Genomic DNA, 23,047 nt, shown 5'->3' with positions numbered 1-23,047 from the left:
ACATAAAAAGACATTGATGCAGATGGGGTGATAACTAGGAGCTAATACTCCAACTCACTCCACTTAACTGCACCTGATTACATCATTCAGCCTAGCCTCAAACTAATGCCAGGTCTACACTACTCATTTACTGCAGTAGAATTACATCGCTCAGGGGTGTGAAAAATCCACAACCCTGAGTTACATAGTTATACCAACCCCAACCCCACCGTAGACAGTGTTGGATCAGTGGGAGAGCTTCTCCCATCAACATAACTACTGCCTCTCGCAGAGGTGGAGCAATTAAGCTGACAGGAGAGCTGTAGCTCCCAAAGGCTCCCTCTTAGAATCTGGGCCTCCATTGTGCTAGATGCTGTACAAACACCTGGGAAGATACTGTCCTTATCCCGAAGAGATGGCTGTCAACATAAATTAACCTCACATAATTTCAAGCAACGTCCCCCACTTTGTTTCTTCATAACAAATTTTAAAACTCAGGGTTGCACAGCTGGCTCTAGTGCTGCTCACCCAATGGTAATGAATTCTGATTCAAATCATCAGCCTTACTTGTTACCCTTCTCTGAATTCCCTGACTTTGGTACACAAGACTGAAAGAGGGGACTGTCTAGTGATCTAGATCACTGCAGTTTATAAACTGTCATGCTTTACATAAAGGGTACACTTATAAATAGCTCTTCAAAATGTATTAATTTAAAACTGTTTTAATAAATGCTTCAAGATTGATATAAAGTCCAATATACTCATTGACTTCATAGATTTCAAGGGCAGAAGGCACCATTAAATCTTCTAGTCTGATCTCCTGTATTTCAGAGACCATTGAATCTCACACAGTTACCCCTGTACTGAATCTGGCTAAAGCATCTCTTCCAGAAAGCTGTCCAGTATTGATCTGAAGACTTCAGGAAATGGAGAATCCACCAACACGTATAATATTTTATAGCCATCTATAATACATACTGCTCTTGTCTATAGCAGGCGTATAACATCTACTAGTCATTTATTAATCCTTTATAAACTATAAATGTACCCTTCTTATGACCAGCAAATCCACAGGAATCAAAAAAGAATTGTATGAAAGTAGTTCTGTTTGATTGTTTCCACAAACATTGAATTCTGCATCTCACTCAGGTTAATGATAGCCATGAAAAGCTGAGAACTGGCTCTGACGTACCATTCACAGAGACGTCATATGGCTCAGCCTCTTCGTAATATGCCTCTGGAGACTCAGTCTTGGGGATCGAAGGCAGTTTCATTTCTGCAATCTGTGGAATGAATGAATAAAGCAAGCATATTTTGTAGTCAAGAGCTGAGCACTCCGAAACTTTGAACAACCCTTTTTGGTAATGCTAAAGTGTGGCCCCACAGAAGGATCATTTTAGATGTGCAATTCATGACCTCTAGGTAAATGGGTCCAGATTCAAGGAAAGACACATAGGTCAGTGCTAGAACTTAACTGGCTTTCGATATACAGCTCGCTGAATTGGGTTTAAAGGAGTATTGTGATGCTGCACTTGGCAGTTCTTATACAATGTCACAATGTTGCGGTGCTTAAAATAGTCAACACTTCAATTTTCCTGAAAGCCTCAATTTTGGGGTTATAGGACAGACCCCTGGAAAAACTGCAGGCAGCTTGTTCATTCTAACCGTGGATCTGATCCTGCTGTCCCAGTAAATGTCCTCCCTTCCATTAGGTCCAGATGGCTGCACACACTCTATCCCAGTGGTCCCCAACATAGCCATGGCGCCCACCGGGGCATTTATGTGTGCCCACCTAGAGTCTAGCAGGGGAGGGAAGCCACGGCTCTGCGCCTGCTGGGGACAGAAAACTGAGGCTGCGGGCGCAGTGTTCTCTGTTCCCGGCAGGTGCTGGGCCTGCCTAGTGCCCAGCAGGGGAGAGAAGCTGCAGCCCCCACGCCAGCCGGGGACAGAAAACTGAGGCTGCGGGCGCAGTGTTCTCTGTTCCCGGCAGGTGCTGGGCCTGCCTAGTGCCCAGCAGGGGAGAGAAGCTGCAGCCCCCACGCCAGCCGGGGACAGAAAACTGAGGCTGCGGGCGCAGTGTTCTCTGTTCCCGGCAGGTGCTGGGCCTGCCTAGTGCCCAGCAGGGGAGAGAAGCTGCAGCCCCCACGCCAGCCGGGGACAGAGAACTCCTGGACTGCAGGCACTGATGTTCTCGGTCCCTGGCAGGCGTGGGGCTGCAGCTTAAGCCAGAGAGAAGCTGCAGCCCCACGTCTGCCAGGGACAGAGAACTCTGGGGCTGCAGGCACCAGTGTTCTTGGTTCCTGGCAGGCACAGGGCCTGCCTAGTGCTGAGCAGGGGAGAGAAGCTGGGGCCCCCGCCTGCTGGGGACAGAGTACTCCGGGGCTGCGAGCACCAGTGTTCTCTGTCCTCGCGGCTTCTCTTCGGCTTCTTTCTGGATTCATATATTATGTAATATTAAATATGATGGGTTTTTTTTTATTATTTAATGTACAAATACATAATAAGCCTTGAAAAATTGTTGGTGCCCGCCACACTCTTCTGAAAACATGAATGTGCTACTGGCCACAAAAAGGTTGGGGACCACTGCTCAGTGCATTTCAATTGGGGATGAAGTTCAACACTAAGGAGAATAGTCATGGGATACCTGAGTGGAGGACAGTTGGGAGCAGAGATAGAACTATTACCTACCTTTAGCCCAAACAGGCATTAGAAGTCTATTACCCTGTCTCAAATTCCCTAACTGAATGTTCACAGCCCGGGGGTCACACGGCACAAAGTCCCAAGTTAGGAAATACATCAGGCGTCTTTAAAGTCAATATGAGCAAAAATGAAGGAAGTGGATAAACAAAACTAAAGTGAAAAGAGCCTTTGAAAAGAGTCCAAGTGCTGGAAAAACCCTGTTTCATCTGCCAAATCCCTCCCCAAAACAGAAGCTGGCAAAGAAAACAGTTCCTTGATCCCTTGGAAAGACCAGCACATGAGCAAGAAGGTGGGTAAAAACCGAACCCATTTACTTCTCAAGCCATTCATACAACTGCGCTAGACTTCACTGAGCTGCAAACGTGAATGCAGTAGCAGGAGGGGCTCAGATCCTGCGGTGAGGATTGCAGCATAAAAACCTGCACAGAACAGGATAGTGGGTGGAGTTACAGCCCACACAAGGAGAGTTGGGGGGGGATGATGCTACCATCCTGTAGCTTAGCCCTGCTCCTCAATTTGTCCAGCACCAAAGATTTCCTCTCACATGCCACGCATAACAGAACACAATCCGTATCTGCTATGTTCATGTAACTCAGTTAAAAACAGCTGAAGGCGAGTTATTTTAGCTAGTGGCAGGTGATTCTCTTAGTACCTGGGTGATGATGTGGTCTGGATTGCAAGTGTATGAGCTAGATTCTAGTTGGTACCAGCATAAGACATCAGCTCTGGTGAGGATGCTGGGAGTTCCATCAAGGACCAGCCTGCAATAGCCCTATACATAGGGGTTGAAACCTCACTTGTCCGGAGTAGAGATGCAGCCACTGGTGGGCAATGAGGGGGACACTTCCCCCGCTCCTTACTATCCTGTTGAAGATCCGTATAGCACAGGGCCAGGAATCGTGCATTCACTCCTGGCTGCCCACACAATTGTTTGTCAGGGGAGAGGAGAAGACAATGGGCCAGTTTCATTACAATGTGGGCAAGGCCAGGGGGGAGTGCGTTGATTCAGTGCCCCCCTCACACCTCACACCTCCTGCCAGCAGAGCTCCTATGGAGCACTAGTGCAAATTACAGCTGCACTCCCTCCCTTGGCATCAGCCTCAAGGAGAGCAGCGACAGAGGCACTGCCTGCACTCTGCTAGGATGACTATCCCCTGGGGTGCCAGAGGCTTGGGCACAAGGAGGCATACCTCATGCCTCTCTGCACCTAGCACACCAGGTAAAGCTATAGCAGGCCAGTGCTGATCTGCTGATCTGCCTTTGCACTCTACCCCAATGGCACAATGGGTAATAGTTGTTTATACATTTCAATTATTTGCCTGTTGGATTATACTTCTTTGGCTTTGGGGGCCTAGTTTTTTTGATTATTTTATTTTTGAATTCTTTGATTTGAATTTTTAATGTTTAGTATTAAAGAGCAAGAGTCAAGTCAAAATCTCTGGCAACTCTTAGTTAACCAGCAGCCTCTGGCTAATGGCTGGCTGGGACCTCTGTCCTTACTAAGGGGCAGATTGATGTTAGCTCTTTTGCCTAAAAAGCCGCAATTGTTCAATATGAATTTTGCCACAGGAGAGCCATGCCTCGCAGAGCTGCCCTCAGGCAGCTGAGGACATGGCCCATTGTCTCAAAGCACTTTGAGCTCTCTTCAGCATGATGTATAAATTGGCCAATGTCTCTCAAGGCATAGGCCACAGTCGGAATACTAGGCTAGATGGACCAATGGTCCGACCCATTATGGCCGTTCTTACGTTATGTTCTTATATCTATAGCACCATTCAGCCAAGAAAGGAATTATTGTGTTCTTACATTAACCCACTAACCTGGACTGTTGGTCTACCAGGCTCTGAAGGAGAATATTAACACTGCAGTATTCCCAGTCTAGCCAGTATACAGGGTTACAGTCTGGGTTAGTGATGAGGGCAGTGACCTGAGACTCAGGACCTCCGGCTTTGGCTAGCTAGCTATGAGCAGGCCCATGGCGCAACCATGGGCAAGTCCCTGACCCTTCTTGGTCTCTACCTCTGCAAAATAGGGGTAATTCTTACTTACCTTTGCAACATGCTTTAAGGAGAGACCCTCTCCATATAGAGCTGTTAGGCATTATTTCCATTCCGTTTTTGAGGCCATACGGGGAATGTTTTACCAACGTTTTCCTACAATATTTAAATGCTCAAGAACTTCAGCGAAAGCATTAAACGCTCAATAGTTTTACTGGGTGCACTTCCTCAGCCAGGGACTAGTGCTATCATTGAAGCTGTGGCAGACTGGCGCTTGCAGCCAGCTAACACTGTACGTGGCAGAGAATTTAAAGTGATAATCAGATCGGGAAGACATCGCTGTCTACAAAAAAACCCATGCTGAGATTGCTTCCTATGCTGTCCACCACAGTCCCAGGGGAGAGGAGGGGACGGTTACTTTGTTTCATACAAACAATGGAAACCAAAGGGGACTACATGGGACTAGGCTTCGGCTTCTTTAGAGGTTATTTTTTTCTCTTTACCAAAGGCATGGGCTTCTTTCGTCTCTAGCTTAGATCAAAAATATACTGTACTGTGTTAGCCAACCCAGTCTGGTCATTTCAGCACACTTGTCCATTTCACAATGGCACAATAAAGCAGGCAAACCCTAACAAACATCTGACACTATTGTGCAGGAACAGCCCAGAGCACTGCAGTTTCTACGCTAATAAGTGGGAATAGTACGAGAAGACACTAGTGTGTTTTCACAGGGAGAATTGGCAGCATGTGGTGAAAAGCGGAGCAGAGTGCAGAACTGCTAGTTAGTGCTAAGGCATGGGAGAAGAACAGGGAGAGAGAAGGAATTAAGTATGATCCAAAGCCCATAGACATCATTGTTGTTATTTGAGGTTTATATTGTGATTGCAACTAGAGGCCTCACTCAAAACAAGGCTAGGCACTGTGCATACACATAGTCAGGTCATGGCCCCCCATTGATTTCAGTGGGCTTTGGATCAGACCCACTTATGCTAGGCTCTAGTACTGAAAAAGGAACCTAGAAAAGAAACATTGTAAGTGCCAGATAATGAACAGCTATTCCCAACACACAGGATAATGAACACCCCGACATCGCCTCATCGTTCTACAAGCAACTTCCCATACTTGGTTTTAGAGACCAGCGTGGTTCCTTTGTAGCTTTCCATTTCTGTGGTCTCTGTTCATTAAACTCAGCCTCTCTGAGAGCATCGCTTTCCGGCCATTGTCCCTTTCTGAATCAAAGTTCAAAGCGAGGAGCTGATGTGTTTTTTCAATCCTGACCACGCTTTCTATTCTCCCTCCACACACAAATAAAAAAAGCCAAGTTCCTGGGGTTCTAATCGCTGAGCTTCCACCTGACTCATCATCATCATTCTTTAAACCTCAATTGCAGTACGGACCTCTGGAGTGCACACAGCACTGTTATGGAAAAGGAGAAAAATTTCCCCAAATTGAGAGCAGCTGAGCACCCCAGACATTGCAGGGTTCACTATGTTGTCGCTGGACAGGATGGGACATAGGCAAAACTAAAGCCTATTTTTGCAGACTGCAGCTGTCCAACATGTCTATGAGGAAGTGAGAGGAAAATTGGCAGGATACTGAGGGCCGGATGGTAGCCTGCTAATGGACCCGTGCAGGTGAGGAGGGAGTGAGTGAACTCGAGCCTTCTCAGCCAACATAGCTGAATCAATGCATGTTGGAGGGGGCGGGGAAGAGAAGCTTATATCTGGTACTGATAACTCCCCCGCTGGAAACGAGGGGGAAACTCGCTTCCAGGACAGCACAACGCTTCACTTCCCTTTGCTTAGGGCTTCTGGAAAAGCCACAACTAGCCCAGAGTGATAAGTCCTATAGCTTCTGAGCATGCTGATCAGTTATCTAAAAATTTGGGGGTTTTTAACCAGAGGCTAATGAAGCCATGCCCACTTAATTACATCTCCCTGCAAACACACAGACACACCCAACTGTAGTAACTGGTGCTGATTGATATACCCACAGCAAGTTCCTGAAAAACACACTCCCACTGCCTTAACATCAAGGAAAAACACCCCAGGGACAAAAACACAGCAGAATCGATCTAAGTTATGCAACTTCAGCTATGTGAATAACGTAGCTGAAATCGATGTACTTAGATTGACTTAACGTGGTGTCTTCACTGCAGTGAGTTGACTGCTGCCGCTCCCCCATCGACTCTGCCTGCACTTCTCACCGAGCTGGAGTACAGGAGTCAACAGGAGAGCGCTCGGGAGTCGATTTATCATGTCTAGACTAGATGCGATAAATCGATCCCTGCTAGATCGATCGCTACCCGCCAATCCAGTGGGTAGTGTACACCTACCCTTAGTCTTATTCATTCACTTGCTTCATCCCTCTTTAAATATGCAATCAAATTGCTTGCTCTCAAAAATCAGTGTGAATCCAAATGACGAGCAGAGCAGGCAGGGGCAGTGCCAGCATGTCCTGCCTCGCTCTGCCAAAGCACCATCATCTTGACCTCTGCCCATCCAACCCAGGATGTCTCCCTTGAGCACAGTCAATCCCATTACATGTATACCAGGAAAAGAAAGCCATATGGAGAGAGTGTAACACACATATAAAGTGTGTGCCACATTTCTCGCTAGTGGCTGGTTCACATAGAGGATAACATCCTACTATTGCTACCATCTAATAGAGTTGCTCCTTTAGCTCAAGTTGTATATGCTGGGGCTTCAGTACTGAAGGTCCTAGGATCTAACTCAACTGATTGGATGTGAGAGTCATTACAAGGGCATGAGAGCCTTGCATTTTTGATCAATAACTGGGCAATCTTCATTTAATGGGACAGGAATGAAAGAGGGGTATCAAGAAGGAGCCACTGATTTGTTGGAGGCAACGGCAGGGGCAGGAGGAGGGCAGTGGTTTTTCCCATGCCCACACTGTGCTGAGCTAGAGGTGCATTCCTGTATTTGTTCCACTGAACAACCAGGAGAAGCTGCCTCGAAGTTTCCCACAGTCAGAGCCAGTGTGTGTCTCAGCCTGTGCAGCTGTAGCTCCTCCGGCCATGTCGCACAGCACAGGCTGCATGATAAGAGCTGCATCTGCTTGCTGATCCTCAGGCAGGCTTTCCTTTTGGCGTGGGACTCTTTTGCTACCTCAGCCTGTGTCCTCATTTACCCATCTCGCTACTGCTAATTCCGCCACCGCCACCACCAGGAACAGCACCCCTTGCGATCAGAACCAGTGACACACAGATCACTGCTCCCAGGGACAGGCCAGGGCTGCCGTCCCTTCTCAGCATGGAAAGCATGGGCAGCGTTAACAATTAAGCCAGATGAGTTAGCTGGAAAAACTCCACAGGCTCTGGAACACATCCATTAGGACAACTGCAGTGCATCTAAAAGGCTTCTGTATTAATCCAGCCTTACTTTTCTCCTTTTCAAGCTTCATTTTCCCAGCACCCGAACCGACATCCATCCCTTAAACTCCCTTACAGCAGAGATCCCCTAAGACCCTTTATGGTAATCCCTTCTCTGACTCTCTGACTTCTCCTACCTTTTAAAGGAACAGTTTCTCCAGTGAGTCCCTAGCAAACTCTACTCCCTCTCTGTCACCACACACATGCCCACATCCACCCACCCACTAACCCCTCTTTCAGCAGTAAGGACTTTCTGATGTAAAAGGACAGCAGACTTGAGATTCCCATGTTTGATCAGCTGCTAAACAGTAAGCCCTGCTTGTCAGTGTCTCTGGAGGATAGCTAGGGCTGCTCTTTTGGCAAGGAAACAAAATCCCACTGAAAGCTGATTGTGATGAACTGTAACCTAATTACATTTATAACTGGCCCATGGAAAAGTCCAAGGGAACGTTGGTTGTAGATTTCTTTTGTACCAAGTCTCAGGGAAACCTGAATCGTATAACTGGTCTCTCAACACACACACGCATGGAGCAAACCTTCAAGCACCAAAAAGTATGCATGGGGAGAAAGCTGCACTCAGGCTCCAACTTGCACAATAATGTTCCCCACCACACATCGCATTCTGCAGAGGAGATGCAGGGGCTGCTATAGTCTTAGGTAGCAGCGGCACTCTATGTCCAAAGAAAGAGAAAGAGAAGTGCCTTAAACTCCACTCCTTCCTGGCCATCAGAGGTGTTAAGATGGTCAGGCACATAAGCCCTTCACCACTGGAGAGTTTGCAAACTTTCTTCCAAGTCTTACACGTAACACACTCATTTGAATTCTGTGGCAAGACACTGACTGATTTGACTCCCCCTGAATTAGGATTGAATTAGGATTAAAGGATTAAAACCTACAGTGTAGCAAGGAGAACAGCAACGTTAATCAAGCTTCCTTTCTGCTTTTGCTTAGGGAGCAGGTCCCGATACTCACATCTTCTTCCTCTTTCTCACACATCCACTTGGCTGCAAGTTTCTTAAGAAACTGCCATACGGGAAGGGAACAATGGTCTAGGGTCTGGCCTGTCTCAGAAAGTGGACAATGCCAGATGCTAGCAAATCCCGTTGCCTTCCACAGCAGTGATCAAGTGCAGTGTTACACAACAGAGAGAGAATATTGTCCTGACACCCCATGGTGATTACCCAAATGCCTTGTAGTTTGAGGATTGTTGGCCTTTGTAAGTTTCTCCCAGGCAGTCTAACTGCTGCCACACATCTAGAAGGAGATTTTCAAAGACAACTGGCTGCTAGGTGCCTAGCTTGTACTCACGTCTTTGAAAATCTCTCCTTTAGTTACCTAAACCTGTTTTGAAACTTACCAGGACTAAACTGTTTGCCTCAATAGCATCCTGTTACAGAAAGAGTTTTGTGAATTACATACATTATATGTTGCATAATTTTAAAAATTGTCAGTGCTTAGAGCCAGTATGTGCCATGAAGAATTTAAAGATATAAAATTCTATCATTAGAGGTAGATTTAATTAAATATTAAGACTGTGAAAGGAGAAAAAGAGAGAAGAAAAAGTAATCAGGAATCAAACACGTACTATTTTTGGAGGAGGAAGGTCTGGCAGACTCTTCTGAGGAGGAGATGAATGGTGTCCTGATTCCCCATTGGACAAAGACTCTCCGCAATCCAGTGCTACAAACAGAAACAAGCAGGAATAATGACATGTGGCATGTCCCAGCAATGCACTTATTACCTAGCAGTGGTGCAGCAACATCCATGTGCTACGTTATATTTGAGTAGGAAGCAGGGTGTTAATTACAGAGTCTGCCTTTGATGTTTCGTGGTGACCATGTCATTTCAGACCATAGCCAAGAATACAGTACTATGGCACCACAGCTAAAGAATCAGTTCTCTTGGTAGACGCTCTTCTTGTTTTGGAATGTTTTTCCTCTTGGAATGAAAACTATGAAGACCAAAATGTCTTTTAAAATAAAAATCACTTCACTTGTAATGATGATGTCTATATTAAGCTGTTCTAAAACGTTCACTCTGTTATTACTCTGCTGTACGTGGTTTCACTTGCAGGCAAAAAAAATCACTTTCACTCTCCCGGTTCCACTCACTAACAATCTTAAAAACAAAGGGCCAGATTCTCAGTTGGTGGAAATCACGTAGCCGCACTGGCTTCAGTGGAGGTCCTGGCCTAAAGCCTTCAAAGAAGAAAGTTTCAAAAGTTCTTTCCCTTTAGGGAATACATACGTCATCGATCTATTGCACCACAATTAGAACATAAGAAACAGATTTATTTTCTACAAAAAACTTCCTATGGAATTTTGTCACCCCTGTACAATGAGTCGTTGCGAAAGGCTGGCCATCTTGATTAGGCCTTAGGAACATCAAAGGCTTTTGGGAGATAGTGTGACATAGTGAAGAAAGCAGGGGACTGCATGTTAGGGGATCTTCTGAGAGTACATTCTATTCCCAGCTCTGCCACAGACACCCTCTGTGGCTGGGCTACTCTCTGATTCTGTGCCTCCATTTCCGCATCCATAAAATCAGATAACACCACTCACTTCAAGCACAAAGGTGCAAAGTCCAGTTATTCCTATAATAAAATGAGAATGGTAACACTACTAACAAATGCATTTATATAGGACTTAATAGCCGAGGAAAAGATTGTTAGGAAAAAAAATATAGGGACAAATCCTCAGTGGGCATTTTCAGCATGGCTGCATTGAGCTACATCGGTATACACCAGCTGAGAACCTGGCACTCTGTGTAGGGGAAGGCGTTTCCAACAGATCTAAGAAAGGAGGATATTTCAGTGATTCAGGTTTTAATCTGGGACTTGGAAGACCCAGGTGCAATTCCTGCCATGCCACAGACTTCCCGTGTGGCCCTGCACAAGTCAGTTAGTCTTTCTGAGCCTCAGTTTTCCAACTGTAAAATGGATATAATAGCACTATCCTAATTCACTGGAGTGTTGTGCAGAGAAATACATTAAAAGATACTGCACTAAAGGGAGGCATATAAAGTGCCATAGATAGACAAGGGAATTAGGTGCCCAGCTCCCTTTGAATGGATTGCCTAACTCCTGTAGGCTCCTTTTAAAAGCCCAGCCTCACTCCCTATGTGGATAGGGAAAATATAAATTAGAAAGTCAGGGTGCTGTGCCTTTCCTCAGGCAGGTTACCATGGGATTCAGAAGACTCTGGCAGGAACTTCGCTGCATTTCTCTGTGTTTTATAAATAAAAGTTGGACCCACACTGCTCCATTTCAGTCTCAGTCTCGGAAGCCACAATGACAGCTCTGAATCTGCATCCTATAATGAGCCTCTGGCACGGTGGCAGAAGCATGGGTACAATCCGAAACACACAGTGACGTAATCCCCCAGGCTATCTGCTGCCTGTGGTGAAGCTTCTTTGCTTCCCTCCTTGTTAATGTTGGACAATTTCATTAAGCTGCAAGGTCAGAGGCAGCCATGTCCCAAATAGCTCAGTCAGTGAATATCAGCTGAATACATCTGCTTGCTAGGGACAGCCATGACAGGCAAGGCTGCTCGGTTCCTTGCACAGTTGACATTAATATTAGGCTTCCGCTGGTTTAAGGCGCAGTTTGTCTGATGATCAGCCTTGAAAAAGGCTGCTTTACTGCATCATGCAGAAATGAAGAGATGGCCCTGCAAGGCACCCCATGGTGCAAATATCCTGCTAACTAGCTGGTGCGGGAGCCTTCACTCTTCTGTGATGCATCAGGAGTGCTACTTTCAGTACCATTGCTCCTGGAAAGAACATAAGAACGTAAGAATGGCCGTACTGGGTCAGACCAAGGTCCATCCAGCCCAATATCCTGCCTACTGACAGTGGCCAATGCCAGATGCCCCAGAGGGAGTGAAGCTAACAGGCAATGATCAAGTGATCTCTCTCCTGCCGTCCATCATCACCGTCTGACAAACAGAGGCTAGGGACACAATTCCTTACACATCCTGGCTAATAGCCATTAATGGACTTAACCTCCATGAATTTATCCAGTTCTCTTTTAGACCCTGTTATAGTCCTAGCCTTCAAAACCTTCTCAGATAAGGAGTTCCACAAGTTGACTGTGCGCTGTAAGAAGAACTTCCTTTTATTTGTTTTAAACCTGCTGCCCATTAATTTCATTTGGTGGCCCCTAATTCTTATATTATGGGAACAAGTAAATAACTTTTCGTTATTCACTTTCTCCACATCACTCATGATTTTATATACCTTTATCATATACCCCCTTAGTCTCTTCTTTTCCAAGCTGAAAAGTCTTAGCCTCTTTAATCTCTTCTCACGGGGGACCCATTCCAAACTCCTAATCATTTTAGTTGCCCCTCTCTGATGCCAGTATATCTTTTTTGAGATGAGGAGACCACATCTGTACGCAGTATTCAAGATATGGGCATACCATGGATTTATACAAGGGCAATAAGATATTCTCCGTCTTATTCTCTATCCCCTTTTTAATTATTCCTAACACCCTGCTTGCTTTTTTGATGGGACATCAAGGGGGATACTTCCTAGAGAGGAGAACCCAAAGGGTAGCACCATGAAACTGTTCTGAGAGAGATGAGGAAACTCAGATTTAGTGGTCATATCTAGACAGCAAAGAACAATCCATGACACAGAGTCTCAGAGCCTGGGTCAACGGTTTGTGGGGCTAAAAGTAGCAGCAGCAGCTTGGGCTCCAAGCCCCCTCCCCCTTGCTGGGTTTTGGAGCCCAGGCTCCAGCCGGAGACTGAATATCTACACTGTGATTTTTAGCTCCCTGAGCCCAAGGCAATTGACCCATGCTCTGTGGCTCATCAACCCAGACTGTAATTTGCAGTGTCAACATACCCGCTGGTGACCAGCGCATTCATAGGTACCCAGCCTCTCTCAAGAAGTGCGCTGTGTAGGTGCAGCTTTAGCAAAAAAATCACGTTGCCAATCTGTAACTACTGCACAGAACACAGCCTCCATCCAAACATTGCAGACAATGAGAGGGACAAGTGGTGTTTTGTGCAGTGATCACTCATTCAAAATTCTGCATTCCTTGTGTGATGCCAGCATCTGCTTAAGCATAGCAATGTTAATGAGCATCACCATGCCAGGAATACACAGTTTGTTTTCCTTATTCATTTCCTCTCCCCCCACCCACTGTCCACTCTACCCCAAATCTACTCAGCAAATCAAGAGCAGGATGGAGACCTTTTTCCAGATCCTCAACTGATGTACAACAGCACACCTCCACAGAGCTGAGGAGCTGGCCATGGGACACGGCACAGTTTGGGTCTGGGGATCTCAGAGTTTTATATATAGCCTTTTGCTGTAGTACTTGGGCACTTTCAGGGTAAATCAGATGTGTATGGTGAAAGCCCTGCTGGGCTTTAAGGAGTTTCCTACTCTTCTCTCCTCTCTTTATAAGGAGGGATCTGCTTGAGGAATAATTCTTTTTCTAAACCAGCCGTAAGCATCAACTCAAGAGTCTAAGGCCTTGTCTACACTACAGGAGGAGATCGATCTAAGTTATGCAACTTCAGCTACATGAATAATGTAGCTGAAGTCGACGTACTTAGATCCACTTACCCAGGGCCGGCGCCAGGGTTTTTGCAGCCCCAAGCAGCAAAAAAAGAAGAAAAAAAAAAGCTGTGATCGTGATCTGCAGCTCTACCGCTGCCGCTTCAGTCTTTGGCAGCAATTCGGCGGCCGATTCTTTGCTCCGAGAGGGAGTGAGGGACCCGCCACCGAATTGCCACTGAAGACCGAGACATGCCGCCCCTCACCTTTGGCCGCTCCAAGCAGCTGCTTGCTGGGCTGGTGCCCGGACCCGGCTCTGTACCACTGGGACCATACTATGCGATGTCGATGGGAGACGCTCTCCCATCGACTCCCCTTGAGTTTCTCATTCAGGTGGAGTACCCGAGTTGACGGGAGAGTGATCTGTGGTCAATTTAATGGGTCTTCACTAGGCCTGCTAAATCAATCACCAATGCATGATTCCCTCAATAAGCATAGCCAAGCACTTACAAAACCAGTTTGCTTACACTGGCTTCCAGCAAAGGCATCGCAGAATTGTCCCTAATACAATAGGAGATATTTTCAGGTTCTCTCTTATGGCATGAAGTTGCTTAATAACAGGGCACTTAGTACAGGTTTCACTGGATCTGAAATTCCCTTAGCCCCGGAATTTGGGCAGGTGACATTTAGAAAGACAAAAAACAGGCAAGAGGAAATAGTGTAAACATGCACAGTTTTAACAGAAATAAAATGTCCTACTTCTTTATTCTTATACAACTGTGCTCTCCATTATCTGCAAACAAGGCAAATAATTCACAGATCCCAAGACCAGATGGGACCATTGGGATCATCTAATCTGACCTCCTGTATGAGGCAAAGCAGAGAATTTCACCAAGCAAATTCCTGTATCCAGCCAAAAAACTGCTGTTATGTCTGCGTTTACTGTATTTTCCCTGCTGGTATTACCAAAGAACAATCTTTATTTTTCAAGTAGATTGTAGCCTCTTAGGTCATTTACCAGGGTGAATTCAATTATTATGCCATAAAAAAGATACCTCTGAAGGACTGTATTGCTCAGCTCATCGTCTTATTAATGCAATCAAAAGTAGATTCATCAATGAGAAAAATTTTTGGCCATCCCTCACCTGCTTTTTTCCCCCTTTCTCTGAGCTGATATGATTGTCTCTAGAAAACATCCTATCTTGCATTGCTCCTAAAGGGAATGCTTTCAGTGCAACCTAACTGTGAATGGGCCCAGGCCCCGATCTGCTAGCATGCACCCAGCACCTATCGGGCAAAGTTCCATTGATTTCAATGAGACTTCGCATGGGTTTAGGAGTCCACATTAGCACAATCAGGGCTTGAATGAATGAAACTGACTGGATAGGCAGATTCCAGCACCTGCACCCATTCAGGGCTCTGCACAGATGCAGGGTTTCCTGTCCAGTCACAGAACTGGGGTCTTTTACACATCCATAACTAAGATTTTAGACCACACACACACACAGAACTGAAGCCACTGACTTCAGTTTTTCCAAACAAAACTTAGAAGTTTAACTTGGTCTGGAGAAGTGGTTGAAAGAGCAAGGGCCATATCCTTTAGGGAATGATTGGAAGTGGGGGCTCAGGGCCCATGATAGGGACAAAGCTTAAATAAAAATAATGACAGCAGGCTTTAATGGCCTGACACAGCTCCCTGGCTCACTGCATTTCCTGGCCAAGCCTTACTTTGTACATGTCATGGGACCCAGGATAGAGAATCCATGTAAATAAATCTTTCCATTGCCACTGATTTCCATGCTCAAGTCATGGTAGATGCAAGCAGGCCTTCTGTGGCTATGGTTTAATATTATAATTATGCAACTAGTGGCACTGACCAAGATTGTGACCCATTGTGATGGGGCTGTACCTACATATAGTAAAAAGAGAATGTCTCATTTTCAGCAGCATTTGACATTAATCCACAATTTGGCTGCATGAAGCAGATTTAAACACAATAAAAATCGTGACACTAACATGACCTTTGCAGGCCACCATATTGTTCACTTTGCTTGTGTGTTGTCTCCCTTCCCTTACCCTCATTCTGTCTTGTCTATTTAGACTGTAAGCAATTTGGGGACAGGGACTGTCTCTTATGTTTGTATGGGGCTCCATTTTCAGCTGGCCCTTAGGCTGTAAAAAACATGAATAATAATAACAATGATAGGAAGTGGCTAAAAGGCTGATCTATATTTATAAGCATGAAGCTTTGAAGATAAGTGGCCCTTTTGAGATTCCATAAATGTTGTGAAAGGGAGAAGTTTGCAAAAAATAGTTCTGAATTTTTGGAGAATTCCTTCCCATGTTGTGAATGCGAAACCAGGTGGATCTACTCAGAAAAACTGTTGGAAGACAATCACGAGCATTTCACCCAGGGTTATTATTCTCAATTTATACAGTTTGCAAGGATAAGTGCTAGGATCTTCCTGGGAACATGGGGTGCTACATAAATACAAGATATTATGTATATTCTGTGCATAAATAATTCATCCTGAGCCAGTTTAGACTCTTTGAAACCACCAGTGGCATGGCGCAAAGCAGCATGCTGAACATAGTAATCAAACAAAAGCTTTTAGACATGGATTGACTTGCTTTGGGTCTATATGAAATGAGATGACTTCTTTAAATATTTCAGTAGGGTTGCATGATACTTAGCAAGGAGACATTTTTATCCTTAAGTACTGCCCTCAAAAGTGCTACTTTCAGGAATAACCTCACTATGTTAGCCAAAAGCATAGAATATGTAAAAATATGGTAGTCCTTCCACCCCTTCCATTGGCTCAATTCTGCACCCACTGAAATCAATGGGAATCATGTCTGTTTTCAATGGAAGCAGGATCAAATCCTATGCCCCTTTATTCTATCTCCATTGGGAAGTTAAATCCCAGGCATTCGGTAGCCATAGATTCCATACCTCCACCTTCTTTCTCCTGTCCATCCTTTTGTTTAACCACGGTCACTTTATTCATGTAAATATATTCCTCATCACCACCTGCAAACAAAGGGAAGGAGAGATGTCTTCATGAGCCAGTCCCATTCACGCTGCTAAGTTTTCACACAGAGAGAAGCAAAATGTGTGCACATTCATGCGTATGTACCCTTAAGTCTCTACTAAATGCAAAGAACTACCATTTATACAATGTTAAATTGCTAAATTAAACACTGAAGAACCAGGAAATTCCATGAGTTAAAAATTTCTGCTTCGATATGAACTCAGCCAAACAGCATACCTTGTGTATCTTATGGTGTGGATTAAATAAACTAAGTTTTAACAAGGAAAACAGAAATGATCAGGAATCTTGGAAATCCTTTACTTTTAAAAATGTGTAACTCTGGTTATTCTTGTATATAGGTCTAGGAATTTATATACACCTCTACCCCCAATATAAATACCCGATATAACATGAATTTGGATATAACGTGGTAAAGCAGCACTCCAGGGGCATGGGGCTGCGCACTCTGGCAGATCAAAGCAAGTTCGATATAACATGGTTTCACCTATAACTCGGTAAGATTTTTGTCTCCCGAGGACAGCGTTATATTGGGGTAGAAGTGTACAATTTTAAAACCAAATCCATCTCTCTCTTTCTCATATCCCCTCTCCCTAGTCCCAAGTTATAAAAAACCCAGATAAATCATCTCTCCCACCCACAATGTGCTGTATGCACACGTACCGCTTGTCTTTGTGTACACTCGCAGGAGGTCAGAAAGGAAGCATTTTTTCACTACAGCTGTGCTGCTGAGGCTCTCTTCATCCAGTATCTTCAGAAAATCCTCAAGCTCCGTAAGCAGCTGTTCTAGTGCTAAAGGAGACACAGCAAACAATTGGGATAATTTCTTTACAGGGCCATCTGGTTACATTTAGAGAGGGGACATGCACCGAACCTCTAATTCCCAACTGCTTGACATGTTTTTGATTGGGAGGGATTTGGATTTGAGCTGAACCATTCTTAGGGTTTTGGTTCTGGATCACATCTCAAAGAGGAAGGGATTTGTTTTCTGATTCCAGTTCAGCTATAGCTGAAATCACACCAAGATTTTGTCCAGAGAGTTTAGAGGCTTTGTAAGAACAGCTGATCTTGTGAGAGTTTGGCCATTTGCTGCTGGAACTACCATGAAAGCAGCTGGCAAGGTTTTGGCACCGTTGAATATGACCCTGATTTTGCCTAGAGCCCTGAGTCCTAGTCTCAACCTGATCCAGACTGGGATCCAGCTCTAAACGTTGCCTTTTGGGGCCACTTCAAATTTGATTCCATTTATCTTTGCAGTGACTCAAAGACTCATGCACAAGAAATAGAGTTTGCCCATGACACTCAGGGTCTTCTGGGACTATGTTGCTTGGAAGAGCTTCCAGCAATTTGCCACTTGCAACGAATGGAGATGAAGAGGATCTGAAAGCAAGTGCAGGACTGATCAGCACCTGAACAGGTGTTCAGGAGAAAGATGCCGTGGACAGAACACCCCGTTTATAATAACCTAAAGAGCGAGTGGAGAACAAGTCAAGTAGATCATGCCCCCAGCACCACCACTAAGCAGAGCCAATCAGTTTATTAGTTATAAGAAAATCTTTCCTCTTCCTATTGAACAGTTCCCTGTCGAACAACTTCTGGGAAAAGGCCCACACTCTATTAGCTAGCATTCAGTTACTCACTTCTGATTTCTCCTACTGTTGCCAGGGGTAAGTTAGGAACAGGGGCAGGAGACCATTCCAGCGCAGAAAGAACAGAGTGTTTTGTGAAGAAAGGAAATGCAGAATAAGAATGACAATGGGTGGGAAGGGCAAGGAGTCAGCCAGGTATGGTGATTCCTTCTCTTAGGACTCTTCTCTTGTACATTAACTCAGTCGCTTCCTGATATTCACATGCTGCACCAGAGACCCGCAACAAGCTCACGCTTTGCATAAGCATATTAATTGTTACAATTCCTTGCTGCACCACTAGGGGATATGGGGCTACAAAACACGGAGCGGTTAAGCTGGGGAGATGCAATTATTTATTTATAAGTATTTCCATAGCACTCTTTACAATAGGATCTGCACACCACAGCAATGAAGTATGTCAACACTCTGGGAGGTACGAAAGCATTAATATCCCCATTTTGTAGACAGGAAAACTGACACACAGCTAGATTAAGTGGTTTGTCCAAGGTCACAGAGAAAGCATGTGGCAGAACCAAGAATAGAGCCTAGTTTTCAGTCTTAGTCCCTAATCACAAGGCAATTTTTTCCCTACTAAAGCTATGTCTACACTACCACTTACTTCGGCAAAACTTATGACACTCGGGGGTATTAATATTTCACCCCAAGCAACATAAATTACACCAGCATAAGCACTAGTGTGCACAGAGCTCTATGTTGGTGGGAGAGAGTCTTCCACCGACATAGTTTCTGCCACTCATGGGGAGTGTTTTTTTATGCTGACGGGAGAGCTCTCCTCCATTGGCATAGAGTGTATTCACCCCACACGCTGTAAGTGTAGACATGCCCTAAAAAAGAAGGAGTGTAAAGGGGGAGGGATAGCTCAGTGGTTTGTACACTGGCTTGCTAAACCCAGGGTTGTGAGTTCAATCCTTGAGGGGGCCATTTAGGGATCTGGGGCAAAATCAGTACGTGGCCCTGCTAGTGAAGGCAGGGGGCTGGACTCAATGACCTTTCAGGGTCCCTTCCAGCTCTATGAGATATGCTTATTATTAAGCCAGTATACTGGGTGGTAGCAAGTATTCACCACTCTAATGCCATATGATTTTATTTGGCTAACTTTGTGGATCCAACAATTGACCATCACTTCTGGGCTTGACTGTAAACACCAGTCCACTGCCTCCAGATCAATTTATATAACTTAACAATTTGCTCAGGAGTCTTTGTTCTATTGCCTGGGAGCCCTTTATATTTTATAGTGACTTCTCTACATTAGATTACTTCGATTTTGGGCTGGCTGAGCACCAATGGGCAACTTCAAATGTCTGCCTTCTGCTGCATCGGCTTGGCTTCGCTTGGCTCGTCACCTAGCACAACCCATTGCAACACAAATCAGGTACCAGTAAGAACAAAAAAGTCCCAGTGCTTTTCACAAGCAAGTGGAAATGGGGGATTAGACTCATAGACTTTAAGGTCAGAAGGGACCAATATGATCATCTAGTCTGACCTCCTGCACAAAGCAGACCCAGAATCCTACCCATCCACTTCTATAACAAACCCCTAACCTATGTCCGAGTTATTGAAGTCTTCAAATTGTGGTTTGAAAAACCTCAAGCTTGCAAGAATCCACCACGCCAGTGACCCATGCCCCACGCTGCAGAGGAAGGCGAAACCTCCAGGCCCTCCAATGCTGCCAGAGGAAAAATTCCTTCCAGACCCCAAATATGGCAATCAGCTAAACCCTGAGCATGTGGAAAAGACTTCACAGTACCAGCACTTCAGGAAAGAATTCTCCGCAGTAATTCAGATCCCTCCCATCACAGACCACTGGCATACTTACCTGCTGATAATCACAGATCAGTTGCCAAAATTAATGCTATCCCATATACCATCCTTCCATAAACTTTATGCAAGCTTAGTTTTAAAGCAGATATGTCTTTTGCCCCCCCTACTCTCCCCTTGGAAGGCTGTTCCAGACTTCAACTCCTCTAATGTTTAGAAACCTTCGTCTAATTTCAAAGTCTAAAGCTTCCTAAGTTACCAGTTATACCCCATTGTTCTTCTGTCCAACATTGGTATAAAGCTTAAATAATTCCTACTCCCTCCCCTAATATTGAATCCCCTCTGATATATTATAAAGAGCAACATATCCCCCCTCAACTTCCTTTGTTTACGCCCTAAACAAGCCATGCTCTTTGAGTCTCCTTTCATAAGACAGGTTTTCCATTCCTCGGATCATCCTAGTAGACTGTCTCTGAACCTGTTCCAGTTTGAATTAATCCTTCTTAAACATGGGATACCAGAACTGCACACAGTATTCCAGATGAGGTCTCACCAGTGCCTTATATAATGGTACTAACACCTCCTTATCTTTGCTGAATTTTGCTGATTACTTGTTAATACTGGGATTTTACCAATAACTGTGATTCAAACGGAGGAGTGATTATTTGCTGTCAATCACATATCTCAGGCATTCTCTAACCTGGGGAATTTGCTCTGAGTCCAGCAAACAGACAAAACACCACTGTGTAAATCACCATTTTCCTGTCTACAGTGGAATTTGTGCTGGTTCAGTGACTTGGGTGGCTGGCCATTGACTGCTGGACTTGGCGCAAAATCCCACTGGAGACAAGGCCAAAATATACTGTCCTATTAGCTTATTCTACTGGACGTGACACTTTACATATAAGTAACGATAACAGTAAGAGTACAACCCAAATAACATCACAGCTTATCTCGGAGCTACTGAACTGGGTCAGCGTCCCCAAGAGCTGTCCACACAGAAGTCAAGATAGAGTTTGTGTTTCTCCTTAAGGTTAATGATTCCTCCTCCCATCCCCCATTACTATAGAGAATGACTTCATTCTTCTCCCAGGCATCCAGAACTACCATAGCACACGGGGTCAAATCTTTTACGAACAACACAGCTCATGCAATAGGTTACGTTTTCCAGCAAGGGAGTCAGAATGCCAAAACTGACTTCAGGCTTCCCGTGACTCAAACAGCTCATTTAGGGCCTGATCCAACAGCCACAGAGGTCAGTGGAAAGATGCCGATTGACTTCCATGGATCTGGATCAGGGCCTTCAAGAAAAAACGTTCAGCTCTTCTTCAAAGAACAGCCATGTATGCGTGGCCTCTTCCTATGCAAATCTCTCTCTCTGAACTCAGTGGGATGCTCCGTATTCAAACCTGATACCTGTACAAATAAATCGCCACTGCAATGAATGGGACTATTCATTTCAGAGGGGAGAAGGAAGAGAGGGAAGAACATGCTAATTTTAACAGGAAAGCAACAAGCACAAGTGGGAAAGTGAAGATGAAGTCTCAAGGATGAATATGAAGGGAGCCAAAGGGATACTCAGTGCAAATGAAGAGGAAAAAAACACAGCAGGTGGGTAAGAATTAGCAATGGTCCAGAAGTATAGAATATCAGGGTTGGAAGGGACCTCAGGAGATCATCTAGTCCAACCCCCTGCTCAAAGTAGGCAAATTCCCAGACACTTTTTTTTTTTAAACCCCAGTTCCCTAAATGGCCCCCTCAAGGATTGAACTTTCAACCCTGGGTTTAGCAGGCCATATGCTCAAACCACTGAGCTATTCCTCCCCCACCCTCTATATTAAGTCAAGGTAGGATTTTGAAATCAATGGAGCTACAGTGATTTCAGCAAGCTGAGGATCTGTCCCACTGTGTGATTGGTATATTGAACCAGTNATTCACCAAGGGCAAATCATGCCTGATCAACCTGATGAGATAACTGGCTCTGTGGATATGGGGAAAGTGGTGGAGATGATATATCTTGACTTTAGCAAAGCTTTTGATATTGTCTCCCATAGTATTCTTGCCAGCAAGTTAAAGAAGTATGGATTGGATGAATGGACTGTAAAGTGGATAGAAAGCTGGCTAGACTGTAGGGCTCAGTGGGTAGTGATCAATGGCACGATGTCTAGTTGGCAGCCATTATCAAGCAAAGTGCCCCAGGATTCGGTCCTGGAGCTGGTTTTGTTCAACATCTTCATTAATGATCTGGATGTTGGGATGAATTGCAACCTCAACCAGTTCACAGACAACACTAAGATGAGGGGAGAGATAGATATGCTGGAGGGTAGGGATAGGGTCCAAAGAAATCTGATGAGATTCAAGAAGGGCAAGTGCAGAGTCCTGCAGTTAGACGGAAGAATCCCATGCACTGCTACAGGCTGGGGACCGACTGGCTAAGTGGCAGTTCTGCAGAAAAGGACCTGAGGATTACAGTGGATGAGAAGCTGGATATGAGTCAACGGTGTGCCCTTGTTGCCAGGAAGGCAAATGGCATATTGAGCTGCATTAGTAGGAGCATTGCCAGCAGACTGAGGGAAGTGATTATTCCCCTCTATTTGGCACTGGTGAGGCCACACCTGGAGTATTGTGTCCAGTTTGGAGTCCCCCACTACAGAAAGGATGTGGTCAAATTGGAGAGAGTCCAGTGGAGGGAAACAAAAATGATTAGAGGGTGGGAGCACATGACTTATGAGGAGAGGCTGAGGGAGCTGGACTTCTTTAGTCTGCAGAAGAGAAGAGTGTGGGGGTGGGATTTGATAGCAGTCATCAACTCAAGTCATCCAAAGAGGATGGAGCTAGGCTGTTCTCAGTGGTGGCAGATGACGGAACAAGGAGCAATGGTCTCAAATTGCAGTGGGGGAAGTCTAGCTTGGATATTAGGAAAAAGTACTTCAATAGGAGGGTGGTGAAGCACTGGAATGGGTTGCATAGGGAGGTGGTAGAATCTCCTTCCTTAGAAGTTTTTAAGGTCAG

General features: G+C 45.1%; 1 protein-coding gene across 1 annotated transcript in view; it reads right to left on the bottom strand.

Moving 5' to 3' along the window:
• AFAP1L2 (actin filament associated protein 1 like 2) overlaps window positions 1-23,047 on the bottom strand; it is a 122,762-nt gene that overhangs the window by 31,187 nt on the left and 68,528 nt on the right. The window contains exons 2-5 of the mRNA XM_032764164.2: window positions 17,292-17,420; window positions 16,532-16,609; window positions 9,653-9,747; window positions 1,172-1,262 (exon numbers count right to left, since the gene is read on the bottom strand). Of these exons, the coding sequence (XP_032620055.1) occupies window positions 1,172-1,262; window positions 9,653-9,747; window positions 16,532-16,609; window positions 17,292-17,420 (393 nt within the window). The remainder of the gene's footprint in view (window positions 1-1,171; window positions 1,263-9,652; window positions 9,748-16,531; window positions 16,610-17,291; window positions 17,421-23,047) is intronic.

The sequence above is a fragment of the Chelonoidis abingdonii genome, chromosome 15 (genome assembly GCF_003597395.2).
Source record: "Chelonoidis abingdonii isolate Lonesome George chromosome 15, CheloAbing_2.0, whole genome shotgun sequence".
NCBI classification, from domain to species: Eukaryota; Metazoa; Chordata; order Testudines; family Testudinidae; genus Chelonoidis; species Chelonoidis abingdonii.
This window is presented reverse-complemented; position numbering and strand designations above follow the sequence as displayed.